At 39.3% G+C, this 20,065-nt stretch overlaps 1 protein-coding gene across 1 annotated transcript in view; it reads right to left on the reverse strand.

Annotated features, from left to right (window-relative positions):
* Window positions 1-20,065, reverse strand: part of astn2 (astrotactin 2) — a gene marked incomplete at both ends in the record, with an annotated part of 261,923 nt that overhangs the window by 55,607 nt on the left and 186,251 nt on the right. The window contains 3 exons of the mRNA XM_083929281.1: window positions 1,181-1,360; window positions 1,659-1,763; window positions 3,459-3,583. Coding sequence (XP_083785407.1) covers window positions 1,181-1,360; window positions 1,659-1,763; window positions 3,459-3,583 — 410 coding nt within the window. The remainder of the gene's footprint in view (window positions 1-1,180; window positions 1,361-1,658; window positions 1,764-3,458; window positions 3,584-20,065) is intronic.

Consider the following 20,065-nt stretch of genomic DNA (forward strand, 5'->3'; position numbering starts at 1 on the left):
AATTAATCCAATGTTGATAGTCAAATTACACAGAGTATTCCTGCTCAACTTAAACATTTTCTATTTAACGGGGAAATTTACAAAAAACCTGACTCGATTCCAGGCCTGGGGAATTTTGGGAAAATACAGCCCCCCATTAAAGCTCTTAGATGGATCTAATTCGAACTGTTTTAACTGCAGTTTGGTAGTTGAATCTATTATGTACTATATATATAAATATACTGTATATATATATGTATACCTTTATATATGATGGATTAAACCACCATCATTTCTAATGTAGTCTGATCAAATTTTATCTGTGACACATGGATCTTGTCCAAACAAGTCTGCATTGACAATACTTTTTGTTATTTTATTCCTTTTAAAGTAGCAAGGATGTTCAAACTTGGTCCTCCTTGACCCAGAATCTGTTTCTCTTTTTTCCTACAAAGTAAGCAAGTATGTAATGGTATTTATTTTGAAACCCAGGTGCCAATCAACTGCATTGAATAGCTAGACTGAAAATCAGCCCTTTTTTGGATCACAGATGAACAGGATTAAAAAAACACCAATTTAACTGGAACAGTTCTGCAAGATGCTTTTGCGATGTTAACTCACACTGATGTTTAATTCAATTCATGCAGCTTATGCTGCTTTTTAACCAGGAGGCGAATTAAGGCGGGATGTATTTAAACATAACCCAGTTTAAGTTAGAGTCAGACAATGTATAACCCCCTTCCTGTAAACTACAGTAGATCTAGCTCTACTCGTGTTCACTGTGTATTTGTATTAGGTTGCTTTTGCTTCTTGTTTTGTCCTAGTTATATTTGATTGTAGCCCCATCACTCCTCAAATTACTACCATTTTTGGTGTACACGCCTCCATACACAACTGTCATAATGTAAAATTATGTTTCATAATTATCTCTACCTTTGACAGATTCCCCCTTTATAATCAATATATAGACTGTGAGGATGGCATCTCTATTCATTCATACATTGACCTGAAAAACGCTTTGACACTCTCTGGCTTAGGTAGCGTTAGGTAGGATTTCTATTGGTTCTTCGCTCTCAATCACGTAAATTCATGATTCACACCAATTTCTTTATTTGGGTCTTGATCTGAAAATGTTTGGGAACCCCTACTCTAGAAATCAGCCTTTATGCATTTTTTCCTTCCCGTCTTTCAGCACTCTCACCTTTCTGGTACTGCAGCCAGAGCTGCTGCTGGGCCTTCTTGCTGGGGAAGTAGATGCTGCAGCTGAGCTCGGAGCCGTACAGAGCCTCGGACACATAGTGGTTGCCATATTGCCGGAGAAATGCCAGCAGCTCCTCACGTGTGCTCTCCGCTGACAGTGTCTTCAGAACCTTAGAAAAGCCTACCAGGTCAAGAAGGAGGTAGAAGAATAGTGATATTGTATTGAAAATGATGGGTTGGGTATAAAGGTCATCCTTATGGTGTAAACGTGTCGTTATAAATGTGCAATTAATGTCAAAATCAAGATATATCAAGGGCAGACACAAATAGACCGATCGAAAGATAGACTGACAATATGCAGTATATGAATCAAGTAGTATAGGCTTGATGTATATGATGTACATTCATCATTGTCATTTTTATCTGTGTGGTGCTTTGTGATGTTAAGAAACACAAGGTCAAATTATTCAGACCCTGACCTGTAGATAAAGTGATAGAGCTGAGTTTGACTTTGTACAGATTGCTGCGTACTCTCCATTGTTGAACCATAGGATAGCCCACTGCCTCACTGAATTGGGCATCTCCTAAGAAATACAGAAAAAAAGGAACAAGGAAACAAATAAATGCAGGGGGATGCAAGAAAGGCAACAATCAAACCAATTAAAAAAATTAGAAAAGTCAGACCCATAAAGGAAAAATTAATAATAATAATATGCAGATGAAATTCTTCATTTAATTTGAATCGTTTATTGCAGATCTATAATTACTATCCATTATTGCCTTAACATAATTTTTTTAGCACAGCACATATCCAAGCTGCTCCGGGATCAATGGCAGATATATAGTGCAACTTGAACTTCGATTGGTTTGCTGACATTAGAAGTGGGAGCAATCTCTCCTTTCTCTGCAATTCAATTACAAAACTTTCACAGCAGTTAAGAACGAAAGCCACAAAAGTGAAGAGCAAGGGGAGAAAAAATAAACTGCTTACAGACATTCATGCATGGTGAAAAAAGGGCAATTTAGTTTCTGTGTGTGTGTGTGTGTGTGTGTGTGTGTGTGTGTGTGTGTGTGTGTGTGTGTGTGTGTGTGTGTGTGTGTGTGTGTGTGTGTGTGTGTGTGTGTGTGTGTGTGTGTGTGTGTGTGTGTGTGTGTGTGTGTGTGTGTGTGTCCAATTCTAGTGAAAGCAGAATCCAAGTAAAAAATCTCAGGGGTCAATGTGGATCAAATGCCAATTTATCTAATGGAGGGATTAGGGAGCAGAGGTGAAGGTTTCAAGCCAAATGTCTAAGTGACTCTGTTCCCTCACAAGATGGGGTGGAACAGTCGAGGAAAGGATAAAAGGATGAAGCAGGAAATTAAAGGGATAGCTCAGATATTTAGAGGTGGGTTGTACGAGGTACTTATCCATAGTCAGTGTATTACCTACAGTAAATGGTAGACTGCATGCAAACTTTTTGGGAGAAGCAGGCAAGAGTGGTATGGAAGCTAAGCAATGTACTGCTGTGGATGGGGGCAGCAGCAAAACAACCTAAAAAAATCAATATCAGTTTATGCGATAGACTCATTTGACAAAACAATAACTTTTGCTCAAAGAGCAAGGGGGTTACTGGTCTACTCCTGCCTCGAACAGTTAGATTGTTTGTGTTATTGTGTGACTTTGAACTAACCTTTGAAAACATCAAGATCACATGCAATCACATAAACAAACTACCTGATTAAGGCAGCAGTAGACCAGAAACTCCCATGTTTAGCAAAGTAAAATTATTGTTTTTTTCAAAGGAGTCTGGTGATTTGAAGAGAGCATAGATGACAGCTTTTTCAGATGAATAGATTGTAATTCAAGCTGCCCATATCCAAAGCATCACTCTGCTTAGCTTCTGTGCCGGTATGCCTGCCTGCTTCTCCAAACTGGGTGCGTGCCAACCACCATCTACTGTAGTTAATACTCTGGCACAGCGTTTTGAGATGGGCCCATGTTGCAAAAAACAAAAAAAAGGATTTCGCAAAATGTTTTTCTATTTAAAATATGTTCAAAAGTCTCATCACTGAGATTTACTGGAGTTTTTCTTGGTGTGTTTTTCTCTTCCTTACAGTCATACAATTAGCCATACAAAACAATCCTGAAGTAATTTAGCCAGTGACCATGAATGGGTCATAGCGAGATAATAGAGCTGCTGCCTAAAAATGCAATTAATCAAATCTATTTGTCTATTCTAGTCAACAGGAGAAACAAACAAGTACAAAAAGGCCATATCCCCAAACTCACACACCCTCACCTGTGAGGAGCTGCAGGTTGGGTAGGGGCTCGGACAACACCCCTCGACACTGTTCCTCTACTGGTAAGGGGATGACCATGAGACCGTCGGCTAGCTGGGGAAAGTCCTTGATGAAGTTGTTGTCCCTGAGAAAGAGACAAGAAAGAAAGTCAAACTACTTTATCTAAAGGTGGTGTTTAACAGTCAGTGCAGCTACACATTCTGAACTCCATGAAAACAACTCAACAACAATGATTATCTACAATCCTGACATGTTCCAGTGCCCCGTCCAGCTGCTGGCCTCCTGAATCATTCAGAGACAGGGATTTGGAGATTTCACTGTTCTTCTGTTTTGTAAGTTGTTTTTTTTGTAATGCTGTATTATGTGCTGATATTTCTCCTCTGCCTCACAGAGGTCAGAATGAAGGTGCTAGGCTCGTTGGTTGCTCATAATTATTGAGAAAATATTGCTTGTTTTTTGTCGTCATGGTAATCAGTTCCATCCATGAGTGACAGAATTAAAGACTTGCTCACTGTCAACATCAAGAACACGTGTAGAAAGCCAAAACGTGTGAGCATGTGTTTGTATGATGCTTGGCAGACAAACAAAGAAAACAGTTGTGTCCCCCGGTATGAGGACAAAACAGAGAGCTGCAGGCAAAGATAAGACAAACCCCCTGGAATCTCTCTCATATCTCTGCTGGAGGCGATAAGTACAAAAAAGAATGGTAATGTGAGAGGAAGAATAGAAGTAGAAGACCTGTATACTTTCTCTCTATAGTAAGAGGTTACAAAGAACACCCATAAATGCACAGAAAGCTGATTCGTTTAAATTGTTGCCCTAAATATTTTTTCCAGCTTTTTTCACTTCCCCATCTATTTGCACCTCCATGCTTTATCATAGTGGACAAATCACTTGCAATATGAATGGTATAAGTCCTACAAGTAGAGGTATAGTGTATGCTGCGCTCCATTTTTGTTCAGTAGATGGACTGTTCTGGTTAAACCAAAGCAGTTTCAGTTCATTTCCTGTCAAAAAGATGAGTTGTCTCGCTGCATTCTAAGAGCATGGCAAGCGGCAGCAGCAACCTATTTCCCATAATCCACTTTTATGGGACCAAGTCTCAGAGCGCAGACCTTGTGCCATAGAGACTCTTCTTGATATCAATTTTTCATCCTGTTTCTCTCTTTCTTTCTCTCTCTTTTTGATTCCTTTAACCATAAAGCCTGTTAGACGCAATCACAGCCTTAGTGTTACAATGCAGGAGTGGAAGGATTGACTCAAGGGCAGAGGATGAGAGGAGAGAGGGAGAGAAGAGGTGCTGTAAAAAGATTACCGTGGCTTATGCTCACAGAAAACATATTGATTGCTAAATTAAATCAGCCAGCTTCACGCTGAGGCTCAGAGAACCTTTGGAGGCGTGTGGACCAAGATGATATGTAGCTTTATGGATTTTCAAGCCCAGATGTGGACTGTCCTTGACACTCTGCAAGAAGTTCCTTTAGTTTAGCCACTTTGCTCAGGGTTGAAAGACACACGGTATAAGAGGGTTGATGTGTCTCATAGTACACTGCTGAGCTCAAAAACAAAACGGACTATTCAGAGGATGACAAAAGTATAAAGATAAGGGCCTCAGGTCTTCGAAGTGCCTGAGTGCACACACACATAAATGTCTTTAACCTTCTCTTTATTCTTCTTCTATCCTTGAGGGGGAAAACATCTTAGGTAAGTGTACTATAGATCATCACTTCACCTGTTTTTGCACAGGTGAAGTGGTGAGACAGCAAATTCAGAAGATTCAAAGTGTCAATGCTCAAGATTTTTTTTTTATGTTGCTCTGGTGAGACCACAATTCCTTGGACTGAATTTGTGTATATATGTGTATATGTGGCAGGGAGAGAGCTTGAAGCATCTATTCTGCCGACAGCTCATTAGAAGAGGAAACATTTGTCTGTATCACTGCAACCCAAACATGCCAGTCTGGTGGGCAACAGGATGGGCCCGTTGTTTGTCTGTGTTTCTTCTTAATCTTACACAAAATGGTTACAATATGGTTTACCTGTTAGCTGTCAATGGCTAACTTATCTTACCTTGGAGTGCTTGCTAAATGACAAGATCCACTTGACTTAACAAGCTGCAAACCTGGCAATAGTAACTTCCCCAAGGAGGACATTTTGACTTTGAGTCATTAATAATGACTGTATTTTTACTGTAGGTGATCCAGGGACATGCTAATATGTGTGTTTACCCTTAGTGAGACTTAAATGGATCAACCAATTCATTATTTATCATGTCTGCTGTGAGTAAACGTCTGTGGAAGGCCAGACACAAACTTCTTTTTTAAATTTACTAAATTAAACTGGTTGTGTTGGTTTAATCACAAATTCACAAAACATTTACTGGACATACTGGTTGTATTCACTCTTAACGTGCACATAGTAGGCAATTTCTTAAATTTTCCAATTGACCGATAACATACCGGGCCAAATGCAGCCTGACCACAATTATTCGCTTTCTGGCAGAGACTGAGATCTTTCCGTTTAATGTAAGGAGGAGCTGGTTAGCTTAGCATAGACAACATACTGTAAACAGGGTTATTTAAATGTTTATACAATGTGTGTACAATTCAGGTGTGTAAATGTAGTATATCTACAAAACATAACGGTTGACACACTGTCTTTTAACCTTTGCAGTGGTGTAACATTTACCTGTCCATGTTTATTCTCCTGCTGTCGTCATTTCGTCTGTTTTGACTCAAAAAAAACCAATCTGCCCTAGCTCTCATAAGCAGCTCAGGCCAGAGATGTGTGTTCATATTGCCACTAATAACGACTAACACAAGAGGCTGAAATTTACTGACCGATATTAAACTTTATCCAGGACCATTTAAGAGATTAAAACAAATAATTTGAAACCAGGATTAGCTCTAGATTAAGACCTACTCCTCTATATTCTTTTCAAGTCCCCAGCCTATTAGTTTACACACATCCACACATACTTACCAAATTTAACAATCTCCCATGGACAAGACCACATGTGAGTCTGGACTAGCTAGGGCAAACTCGTGTATTTACTCATGTTTCATTCAGTACCCATGTGTGCTCATTAAGGGCAGTGGACATTGGGCTCCCTCCTGGCCAAACACACCTCCAATCTTACTTGAGTCTACAAGTGGCAAACTCTTCCCATTTGAATAAGAATCCCCAAAACAAATCAAGATTTACAAATCATATCTGGTGGGATACAAATATACAAATATTCAAGACCAGTTCATGGGTATATGCAGTATTTTACCTCCAACTCTTGTATTTCTCCTCTCTGTCTATCTCTCTCACATTCTGCATGTCTCTTCCTGCCTTCTGTGTATACTACTTCTATTAAAATACAGTAAAGATACATCTGATTATAAAAGCGTACTGAGGCTCATGTCTCAGTTTCACAGCCAGCTGTCATTGTCAGTATTTCTTCCTGTGTAGAGTGTTACAATTGTTCAGCCTAGTCCCCAGTGGCAATCCTTTGTGGTTTGCTCTCTGCATCCATTTTTGTACACTCAGTTACACCTGCTCTCTCCTCCCAAATCACAGGCATTCTGATGATGGGCATAGATAAGAGCTTTCTACAAGTCAATTGAGAAAAATGTTTTTGTGTCTCTCTCAGTGTGTGTTTTGGTGTGCATAAGTCTATCTGAGTTTATAATAGGCATTAAGGCTATCTTCAAGCCCCCTAATTTAAAATCCCTGTCTGTGAGAACGCATAAGTTTAAGTGAGTATATCTATCTGAGTTTGTGACTGTGTAACTGATATTGAGTGGCACTTGACAAAACATTGCCTGATGTAATTGGCTCTTGTGCTGTTTTGTCCAGACATGTTTAACCATACTCAATACTTTCAACAACATCACAGTTCATTATCTGCATCCTCAAGACTCATGTCAACAACAATATAGGCTACTGGTGCTTTTCAGTAGCAGCTTCTATTGGAGATCCACCACTGAGCTCCTTTATGTGTTTCTTGATCAAATCTTCCTTCACGTCGTGTAAAGATAGTAATTCATATACTAAATGGGATCATGTGCCATCTGAGGAATCCATTTCATCAAACAGAAATTGTCCGTTTCCAATTATGGAAAAGCATCATAAACCACCAGAATCGAATAAGATACATTTCACTGAAAAAAACTGAACTTTGCTGATTAACAATATTCTGCAGATGCCCATTTAGTAGGATGCTAAATCAGCATCTGGATGTTTTCACGCTTTATAAGTGAACTCAAGATGGTTCATCAGCATTATTTAGGCTATAATGTCTGAAGGCTGTTAAGCCGACCAAACACACTTATTCATCACTGTCCACGATTGGTGATGTGGCTATGCATTATCATCCAAAAATTCCTGAATTGTGATGACCCCTGTGGTGGATAATGCACTGACTTCACTGATACCAGATCAAAAATACCAGTAATGAACATGTGAGCTTTTAGTTAAATACTTTGGACAGCTAAAACCATAGCTGTACATAGACCGTTTAGAGGGCAAATTCGATCAACTATTAGGAACTCACTAGAGGCGTACTCTACAGGTTACAAACAACACACACTAGTATTCAGAAATCCAATTTTGGAAACAATTATGGGACAGGTAACCCATCAGTTCAGAACAGCTCCCCAAAGAATGAGGAAACCTAACTCTTTGAGCAAACTGAAAGCCACGCAGGATGCTCTTTTCCATTAATTTAGAAGCTGCCTTTGTGGACTGACGCAAGCACTAACAAAGAACCCCTAATTCCCAGAGGAAGCTAGCATTGAATCCACATTCAAGTTCTTGGTGCCACGCAGGCAAAGGCTATATTCTGTTTAGCAGAGTCTCTGTTCTGGCTCAGCTTCTAATTGCTCATATGCAACCTTCTCAGGTCAAGGCTAAACAAGGAAGTAGCTCTTTATGAAGTGTAAGACAACGTGTACATTAATTTCAATGTTCATTTGCATCTTCACTTTTGAATGAACAGTTTACAACCCATAACTGTATTGAACTGAATTTGTGTGTAAGACCTCATGAAACAGGCTGTTAAGAGTCGTCATTTTGCCATATCTCAGCAATTAACACTGTAACTTAAGTCAAATCAACTTGCAAATTACTGAAAATATGATGAAAAATAACTTAAAACCCTACAGAACAAATAAAATAATATGCTAATTTTCAGGTTCATACTTGTATTTTGGGTTTCTACTGTACTGGAACATTTTTACATACTTTAATGTTTAAAAACATATTATTTTTCTCTTATATCTGTACCATACAAATGTCGTGACGACTCGTTGAATACTTAGGTGTGTGCATTTCTCTGTAGATTCAGCATTTTGATACTTTCACAGTATTTCTATAGCACCTTTTATAGACCTGCTTTATATATTTTCTAAAAAGGCATGGAAATCTCACTTTTTTCAATATTGGACCATTAAGTTAAGCAATTTCAAACAAATGTTTAATGTTTGGGCTGTTAGACAACTTCACTTAAATTGAGTAAGATTGATAATAAGTTAGGCTTAGGGTTAAGCAACCCGAGCTGGCAATTTTGAACCAAGGTTGGAGGAGTTAAAGGCCAAATATATTTCCCCATCCAAATTTGAATGGAAGTCTTTTGCTCTTTAATAGTAATGCTCCATTTACATAATCCTGTCAAAAGATCCAGCACTGAACTGCATCCTGCCACACTTTAATGACCACTTACAGAATAAGACTGGACTGCAGAAGTTATGATACTGTGAACGTGCGTGAAATCACCGATTCTGCACTTTCTGTAATGAGGAATAAATAACTTACTGAACAGTAGAAAAGTAGAAAAATCACAATGTTCACCACTAGAGGCTGCTCATTCTCTGCGCCAAAGGAAAGACTAAAGGCTTTAGGATCAGTCCAGGAACATCCCTGTTTCTGTGTGTTTATGTCACGGCACTTTATGTATAGCCTGCAGGGTTCCCGTGTTTTTGCTCTGTAGGACTTAAAGGAAAAAAAAAATATTGGTGCATGGGACTGCATACAAGTATAAAGCACAGTGTGAGGGATGATCCAGAGTGTAAAGAGAAAATGTTGAATCATTAACTGCCGGACATGTTTATCCCTAAGCAATTATGTTCAGTTAATAAACAAATGTGCACATGATAGTGAAATTCCACAACATAGGTCTAGCTATTGTGTGTTTGTGCGACAGTGATGCAACATACCAGGGGTAAGATTGGACGCAGAGCTGGAGTTCAGAGGTGAGCTGGAGGCAGAGGAAGTGATTTGCCGTTATGAGTGAAGTGGAAATATTACTTCTTCGCTGGGATGCCAGAGGGGAGAAGAAGTCCAACACGTGGAAAGGTTGAAAAGTCAAGACAGGGCAGTTTACCACAGAGAAGGGAGGGACAGTGCAGCAAAAGCTGTTTGTGAGACTGTGGGGTTGAATCATGATCTGGAGACATGGGAGTGCTGTGCCCTTGGTAGCCTTGTAGGCTAACAACAGTGTTGTGAACTGTATTTGAGCAGCCACTGGGTGCCAGTGCAGTGCAGACAGGGCCGGGTTATATTGGAGAATTTATGGAGGCTGAAGACAAGCAAAGCTGCAGCATTCTGGGTAAGCTGAAAGGGTTTTAGAGTGGATGCACGAAGACCAAGAGGGAGGAAGAGATGTCTTTGCTTGACATGAAGGGATATAATGCCTATCGAGATTGACAAAAGAAACAGTTTTCCGGGCGATGTCAATCTTTCACGTCGAAAAACTTTTTGATCAGATCTTATTTCTGCTTTTGTGCAGCTGGAAGAACAAGAAAACAAGTGAACAAAAAAAGTGAAGCACTGAGAAATTATGCTGGAAAAGGCTGCCTCACTGATTTGCCAGCACATTTGAAAATAAAATTAGGAGAAAAGCGGTCTACAATGCTGCATCTCCTGCTGCATCTACCAAGATGTAAAATTGATAGTTTATTAAAAAATACCATGGCACAGCTGCAAGTGGATTATATCAGTATGGCTCATGTGGTGAGCATTCATCAGTGGTCTCATTCCAATCTTCTCCTTCCACATACACAAGAGAGCTGGGAAACAACCAACAGAAAATGTGACATCCAGCATGACACAGTGTGTTTGTTATTTCTATGACTGCCATGCCGTTTGGATTCATCCCTAAATGGGATAATTACCCAATGTTTTAAAGAGAATCATGCAACAAAAGGCCGCACAGACAAAAGAAAAGGGGCCTTGTGCTGTTGTCTCTACCACAAAATATACACAATATTCAAAAAGAATGCCCACTGCACTGTCTCAAACAGAGCCTAGAGTGTTCATAAGAGTTTGAATTCATTATTATTCAGCATAATGCAAAAGCCAACTGGCTACGTGGTATATGCAGGCTGTGTAATAATGTCAAATATTTCAAAATGCCTTTGGATTTTGCCAAAGGTTTATAGTCAGCTGTCACAAAGGACTCAATTATTTAAAGGGTAATTTGTTTTGGGTGCAATTTGGCTTAACTGACCAGTTAATAATGATTGAGGAAGGGTTATAACACTTCAATTGTAAGAGATATACATTGATTATGAATGGAATGTATCTGATTTATACACTATGCCATATAATATACGACTCAAACATTTAATGTTACCAATCACATGATTAATCAATCCAAACCGGCTCTCCTTCAGTCATTTCCCACCATTACTTTACAAATGTTGTCACACTTGCCCTTGAAAATTTGCTCACCAATTTATTGGACTGCACAATCAAAGATTCATGAGAGCTGGGGTGTGTAACCGATCCAATTGCATGTAATATGGTTAATAGCTGTAATATCTGTTATTTGAATAAATGCTTGGTGCGAGTGGAGCGTGTTGGATGAGTCATAACAAAGATAAAGCACCTGGTGTCAACCAGGACATAGGCCTCAGATGAAGAATTAAGGGGTTATTAAAGGGCAGCATAGGAAAAACAGGCTAATTCGTAGCGTAATAAAACAATCAGAAATGTTTACCTTGAGACTTGTTACAGTCTCTCATTATAGCTGCAGCCACAGCTCAGTTGATAAATGATTCTACTGAGAGGAGGAGATCTGGTGACTTTTCATGGCCACTATTGATTAGGCCTGGGAGGAAGATGCTGTCAATGACACAGCCTTTGATGGAAAGTTCATTTGGTGTTGGTGTACAAGAGGGATCGTGTGCATGTGGAGTTTTTTTGCATGTATTCGTAAATGAGCTTCACTGTGGACAATTGGCCAATTTTTGGAGAAGAAGAGTAGCAGGATGCTGCTCGGCCAATATCAAACAGTAGCCAACAGTGGTACCTGTCAGATATATTGTCAGATATATACTGGAGCATGCTTCACAGAGAATCTTATTCAGTCACAGCAAATTTGGATTTAACCCTGTAAAGCCTGGAGCATTTCCCAACCCTATTTACACATTCCACTAAATTCACACAATACTGTCTATCTAGCCTATTGTGCTCTCTTATTATCATACTAAAAGAACAGTAGGACCCATTGACTGTGAATACCGTAACAAAAACAAAATATTTCTTAGCAATTAAGGCTATATATTAATGTTGTAATTTTGCAAACTAGGGCCTTTCAGGGTTAAAATATGCTTTAGCACATGGATGCAGAGACACATTGAGTGGGATAATATGAAAAGTATTATAAGTGTTTCTTTTTGTACAATATTTCATAACTATTTTTTTTGTAACTCTCGACTCTCAAAGATGCTCTCAGTCCGTGATTGTCTCCACAAGGCTCTCATCAGAGTTTGATAAACATTCAGAGTCTGGTCCAGGGATGGCTGCACACGGCTTTAGCCTCTGATGTCAAAAGCAAGTAACCAGACTCCTTCGATAAAAAACGTTATTTCATGGGAGTTGCTGGTCTACAGCTGCCTTAATTGTTTAGTTTGTGTGTGATATTTTGTGACTCTGGTGTTTTAAAAAGCAGTTTGGGTTCACCAGTGTCACAAAATCTGAACTATCCCTTAAGCCACTCTCTCTCTTGCTCTCTCTGTCTCTCTCTCACACACACAATGTTAGTTTGCAGAGACATGTTTTTTTGTACCTTGATATCTCTGTTGGCCTTCCTAAGAAAACATGTGAAAATGAACTCCGGTGGCAGGAAGCATTACCATAAAGATGAAGCTTGGTAATGCAGAGTGAGGGGGCATTCAGGCCAGCTAGTTGCAGGACTGATTAGAGCTATTGCGTTTATACTTTTTATTACTCCACTTGCACTTTCTTACTTTCACTAAACCACCCATTTGTGTCCTAACAAAATTCTGTCTTTCTCTTTTTCATTCTTTTATTTGCTCGTATACAGACACCACAGTGTTACAAGGAGCACTTTACCAGCAATTAATAATTCTGTTCCTCTCATGTCACCACACTGAAAGCAGATCAGCACCTCCCTGAATTTGATCGAGGACAACAGACTGCATCTGGAGGTTATCTTTCCTTACTTGGTGGAACAATGAAGAGAAAAAGCAATGTGACCATGTTATATCCTGACAAATAAAGACAACTTAACAGGCAGTAAAAAAGACGGGGAAAAAAAAAACACTTTTTTTCTGTGTTTTTCATAGAGACAACAGAATAAATTGCCTGTGGCTCTTAAAAATCTCACTGACAGAATGGTGATGGTGGACTGAGAAATTGACACAACTGTGATTCTTTGCCCAATAACGCAAGCTTAAAACAAGAACTAGCTCTGAAACTCGGACAGGAGACCTTGATGTATTCCTTTGTGTGGGTGTACTTAGCAAGTGCGTGTATCTTTGTATACAAACTGTGCACATCAATAGTAAGGCCAACATGCTTCTTCTGCCAAAGTAAAGACTATCAAGGCCTAGTTAATATCTTGTCTCCCTGATACATAATAGATGTATTTAAGAGTCTCATCACACTTTTTCCTTAGTCATATTGTCTTGTATTTGATCCACAGTAATGGGCCAAGATACTAGACTTTGGCAGACTTTGGATTCTTTTATTTTTATAGTGTAATTATAGTGTCATAACTGGCATGAAGGTGGGATTAAATGTTATTATGTTATCTGGTATTCTGTCTATCAATATGAAATGACTAACTGAACTAGAGCTGTTTTTTTGTAGTCCCATCTTGAAAGGCAGGCTCTGGAAATCACATCACAGAGCTGGTAATTAACTGCCTTACAGTATGGCCTCACAGAGGTGAGTGTGGGCGAATCCTCTGTAGCAAACTTCATACAGATGAATAAAACTGAAAAATGGCTTGAAGCTGGCATCTATTTATGAATTTATATTTATGAATAATTTATGAACGGTAAATTTACAGCACATGGAAACGCAGGGCATAGTGACACGGAGAGTACGATGTGAAAGGGTAAGAGTTAAGACAGATATTAGTCCAGAGGGGATACAAAATTACAAGTGCTGCCACCCTGCAGTTCCCTGCCGCAGCAACAGTTCATTAATCAATACTAAAAACATCTAGCCCCTAATTTAGGATTTAGCCTTTGTCCACAAATTACTACAAGTAGTTTTCCTTCAGTGGAAGAGGGAGGCAGCTGAAGCCATTTTGGAGGACTGGCATTGTTAGCTACCCCCTGTGAGGAAACTCTAAGGCTGAGGGTTTAATGCTTTATGCGGAATATTATAATTTTTCACCCACCAGTCTACTATTGATTCACTGACTGTTGCACATGCAAGTGGTTTTATCAGTCTAGCACCAGTGCACAGCAGCATCAGCAGCTAAGCTAATTCAATACACAAAATCATTGTCCTTGTAGAAATCTAGAACTTCATAAGGTAAAGGCTAGCTTGAAAGTATTTTTTAACAAAAAACAGGATAAAAAGATAAATTGAGTATGCTGCGAAATTGTCTGTGTAATGGCAAAGTCTCCAAGTGGAGAAATGAAGAGGCTGTGTAATCAATAACAAATTCACTTTCATTTCGATGATGAATTAGCCCTTTGGTTGAACAAGACTATGTGAAAGTGCTTCGGCAAGACCACAGGTGGTAAAAAAAAAAAAAAAAAAATTAAATAAAAAACTTGTACAACAATGTTTAAAGAAAAATGTAGAGAATCCCTCTCTATGGTGAGTAATAGAACTAGTTGTAATGTTGCAACATATTGTCATCAATGGATTTGTATGATATCTTACGAAATATGACATCCTATTTAACGTCATGAAAGGGTGACAGGTGGTTGTGATGGTTACATTTAGACGATTAAGTTTAGGCACCAAAACAACTTTAAGATTAAGATAAGAAAAATGGTCGTAGTTTGGCTTAGTACTTCCGGGACACTGGAAAACACAGGTTGCGTTTCCTCAGAAAATAATTTCTACAGTAGTAAATTTGTGTATTACACACAAATTACAGTGCATTACTTTTTGTAGGTATATGTACAAACAGTGAATGAGGACAGCCTGAAAGTTGCACTGTGTACAGAACCCACTCCTAATTGCCTTTCAGAACACAGCATCCTTGCCTTACCTTGTTATCAAAATGTCTAAGACAGAAAAAAAGGTACTATACATAGCAAATTTCAAATAATCATGAAATTCAGATTGTTCAGATATGTGTAGAAATCCACACACTTTCTCAGAAGAAAAATAAATAGACCAGGATTTATCTCCATGTCTCTTAATGTGACTATAACGAGTATCAAAGTGCTTGGGAATCAGATGCTTAACCCCTATGAATGAATATTAATATAGCAGCCAACAAATATTTGCTATGTAAACATATAGTGGAGTAATGATGTCCTGAGCAGAGAATGAAGTCAGTCTCCCTCTGTGTGTGTGTTGTAATACGAGTTTCTCTGTTGTTTGTTTTGATAGCCTGTCGGCTGTGCTTGTATGTAGACGTGAAAAAACTTCAGTATTTCAGGTATGGAGCGTGTGAGAGAGGTGTGGAGACAATCCCAGCTCACCTTTTTTTCAGTTTTTTTTTTTGAGTAGAGCTTCTTTGAGGTCAGCAGGTGATCCAAATGAAGCAACTAATATTTGCTGTCATTATATTCACAGGGCTATAATTGTTTCCCCCGCTAAAGATCCATTATGGACTGAAACATTGTCGATTGAGCTTAAATAAAGATGTGAAATGAGATTTGGTACAGCGACTCTAGTATTTTAAGTTGTTCTTATGACTTGTTCTTGCATGATTTAGCAGGACTGCATGTCTGACTACCGCCTCACAAGTCCAGCATGCTTAAAAAGCTTAATTTGGTGCTGTACTGCTATCTGTGTTTTCCTCGTTTGTATTTCTATCACGGTAACTCTTTCCTAGTGTCTCGCTCACTAACTTTTGCTCAGCTTTGCTGTTTTGGTTTAGCCTTTCTCTATCCATTTATGTTCCTTCTCAACCCTTATCACTGTCTCTACCAATCCACCTTTCTCTTGCTCTCTCCAGTCAAACAGCAGTAGTCAGCTATAAGCCTCTCTGGCATTAGCTGATATTAGGCAAGGGTCTATTAGGTCCTGCTTTGCCATGCGAGTTATTGAGCAGAGAGTGCCTGCCTCAGGAGTGATCCCACTCATATACACGTGCACTGACTCACACCAGCAAACACATACCCACACAAAGGTAAACACAGACCCACAGGAAAGTCTGAGCGCACACATTCAAAGACTCCTCACTCTCCCACATGTGCTCTCCTTATGTCTACTAAGTCACAAAGATGGAGGAATCACTGATGCTTTATGAACCTCCTCTTAGACATGCATCTTTTATGCTAAATTACTTCTGCTTTGGAATCAATGTGTGAACGAGACCAAAACTTTGCAGTTAGTCAGCTGTTTTAGTAACATACAGTATTTACCCTGTAAATGAATTGGTAAAATGTGAAACAATACATTGACATACTTATTTGTCGGACTCATTTATCCACAGCGAATCCCAATCCAAGCCACAGTAGATTTAGAAGCCTTCCAGAATAAGTGCCTCGACCTGACACCTGACTGAAGTGCCACAAGGCTTACATGTGCATGAAGTAACATGTAAGTGCCTAGCAAATTACGGAAGTCATCAACTGTCAGGAAAAACACAAGCAAAAGTAGTAAGCCTCTTTGGTGTATAGAAGGGATAAAAACATACCAGATGGGAATTAAATTGCATATAAAAGGGGGGACTGGCAAAATCTGAGTCTGGATATGTCACTGTAAAATTACATCTGATAATGGGTCTTTGCATTTACAAATCGGACTTAAGCTTTCTGGTGATGTAGCTGTATAGACTCTACTTAAGCTCTATTCACATGGGACTAGTATTACATGGGAACCTCTAGTACTGCAATTTGGAGGTCGTCTGTGATCTTAATCCTGTGTGAATATGCCATGTCTGTTATTTGTTAAGTAAAATTTACACTGAAAATTACCTACCAAATTTCAGAGGGCAGAGAGGTCATGTGATAATGTTCAGCATCTCAGTGATTTGGGGTCGTATTGTGCTGTGTTGGCAATTATAAATCAAAGTTTTGACAGAGCCTTGGCATCATATACAGGGGATAATGTCAGTACATTCCAGTAAAATGCAGACTTGCTTAGATGTGCAGTTCAAAATGTCAAAAACAGACTTGTGCGTGTGGGGAGGTCCCTAAATCACATGAGGTCCTCTGATAATATTAGTCCTTTGTGAAAAGGACTTTATTTTTACTTTGCCACCGAGGGAGTTGTCTGTAGCTTTTATTGAGGCTTCACTAAAGATAGTGGGAAGAGGCTATCTAGTATGTGGTCAGACTGTCTAGATTGCATTAACACCTGGCTGAGACCCAACCACTTCTACATGTGGTCTAGTCCGTCCAGAGGCGTTTTTATTCTCTTACTCCAGGCTTTTCTCCTTCCAGATGCTATCCAGATCCACAAGGTGTAAAAGTCAAAACAATTACCTCCTACTGTTTGTCTTTTCCTAACCACTTTTCGTCAAGCTCAGTGGAAAACGTGATGAGGTCAAGGAAAGATGTAAAAGAGAATTCTTAAGGACAGCCCCGTACCAGGGGAATCCAACTACACTTACACCGGGCTTGGTAATTATGTAACGGCAGATGTTATTGATGTGGGTCTGCCATGAAATTACAAAGTTAAGGTGGACTAAAAAAGGGCACCTGGATATTTTGTCCTATGCGTTCTTAATGTGTCATTTTATGTAGGCTCTATAAACATGGACAATCCAGTTGCAAAATAATACTTCATTACGATTTTGATGCCAATTTTGCATTAATTATGTCTATTCACCTGAAGCACACAAATTTTCTTAGTGTTAAGCACTCAGGTGTAGTTTTTTTTATTGTGTGAAAGGTGTTTAGGAAGTTTATACCCTCCTATCCTCCCATATGAATTCCAGTATGATTGTATGATAGATACGCATAATGTGTTAGGCCTACAAATCCACTCCTGTACATACTTGGAGTTACATGGGTGAGATGGTTGTAGGTGGGTATAATAATATATAATAGAGCTTCATTAATGAGGAAAATATTAATTACACGGGCTGCTCCACTGTGCACTTTTATGCACCAGAACAGCATTTTCTGTTCAGACATTTAAAGTTTAGTTCTGTTTCCTCTATCAAGTTTATAACTAGTTTAACTGCTTTAATGTCACACAATATTTGCTGCACATGGAAACATTGAAATTTACTAAAAGCAGCCTATTTAATCATTGAAGAAACACTCATACAGTACATCACTACAAAAGATAATTTAAAAAGCAACGGTGCCCCTTCAAGGAAAAGAGATATGAGAAGTTTTTAGCCAGATGATGTTTTTAATTCAACATCTTTGACACTTGAGAATGAGGAAATGTACTAGTGATGCATGGCATTATAAACAACCAAATAGTGGTGTGATGCTTTAAATGTTGCTGCCATAAGGGATTGTGGGATGACATTATCTTGTTTCCTTTCCAAAAGTATGGTCCAGAGTATCCTATGCTAAAGGAGAGGACAAAGGAAGCACTGAAGCAACTTTCCTTGTCACTTAGAGAATGAGACCAGCTCTTATCAAGGTGGCCGCTTAAATATTTCCAGGTCATTTCACTCCGTTAGGAACCTTCCTAAGCCAAAAGGACATTTCGACCGCAGCCTCAAATATCGGTAAATGTTAGATCCTACACTTCTCACAATGCAAATTGGTAGCATCTATTCAAGACATCCTCCCAACCTGGTAGACACCCACGTCTTTCAAATGCCATGGCCCCAGTTTGTAATGCAGCCTTTCTGTAGATCATTTATAGACTCAAAGCCCAAGCATAGATTACACTGATGACATCTAGACCTAAGTGCTACTTAGATGCATAGAGCTGTCTCTGTGTTGTAGTATGGTCTGGCTTCACAAGCTTACCTTGTGCAACCAGCATGCCTTTTTTGTTTGTATTTCTTCAAACCGATCCCAATTGTCTTAAGCGGTGCTGTGCGGATAGTGGATGGGGAGGAAAAAGCCTCACATATGTTCTGGATTATTGCAGCGCTGTACATTCGTTAAGCCATACTCTCAGCTACATACAACTCTCTCCAGAGCCACTGCAACTGTTTTTGCAGGTTAGGTAATGCTGCTATTCATGCATAAACATGGTGGAATGGCCCTTTTAACTGTGCCCCTTACAGTGAATTAGTAAATATACTGTCCCATTTTTCAGTGTTCCAGGATGGGGTAGTTGGTAGAATAATTTAACACATTTATAAAAAATAAAACATTATCATCTGGATATGTCTTTGCAAAGTTTTTGTTTGATCTGTTTTGAAACAGTGCGACCCAGAAACACACACACACACACACACACGTCTGCATGATTTCACAAACCTACCCCACACACCCATGTGCATATGCGCAGGAAATTATAAAAGGTAAACACTCAATTCAATGTTAGGAGCTTAAAAACGAAGGAGCAAACAGATCACTTATTTTAGGAAGAGAATTAAGAAGCTTCCCATCAACCTTGAGCAGCTTAACCCTTCACCTCAACTGTCTGGCTCCCTGTCTCATGGCTACTCATTATGTGGGAAGAAATTGCCTTATAATGTTTATTGACTCAACCACCCAGTAGAAGCTACCATGTGTGCACCAAGGAGATAATTACACTGAAAATGTGGTTGTGTTTATGCCTGTGAGCCTTGCGGGCTGCCAGATTCACAAATTATTCATGTTGTGGTGTCGTCTCTGTTAGAGAGGTGAGCGGCAATGAGGAGTTTGTACAGAGTGACAATCAAAACAGGCTTTTGCCTCTTTTCTTTCCTTAACTGTACATTTCCCTTTTAGTTAAAAACATCTTCAGCATCAGAGTGACAAGGATGGCAGCATCACCTTCCCAAAGCAGGTGAAGCTTCTTTCCTTTCTCCGTCTCAACCACAGCTACTCATTCGTCGCAACCCAAACTTCTAACGGTCGTTCACTGCGGTGCACTCTTGCCGTGCGACTGCTTGGAAGGAAGGGAAATGCTAAGGACAAAGTGCCTGTCTATCAAAAGATTAACATGTGAGCTTTGTGTGATGGAATATTCATCCTAAGCAAATTCTACATTCTTCCGTCAGCTGGTCTCAGGTCCCTGTGCCGATATGTCGAATATCCAAGTAGATCCAAGCAGACTTGTTATCAGCTCTGATCATGTTGTGATTGCAGGCAACAATTTGCTTTTTGAAG

The sequence above is a fragment of the Echiichthys vipera genome (genome assembly GCF_963691815.1).
Source record: "Echiichthys vipera genome assembly, chromosome: 16".
Classification (NCBI taxonomy): Eukaryota; Metazoa; Chordata; class Actinopteri; order Perciformes; family Trachinidae; genus Echiichthys; species Echiichthys vipera.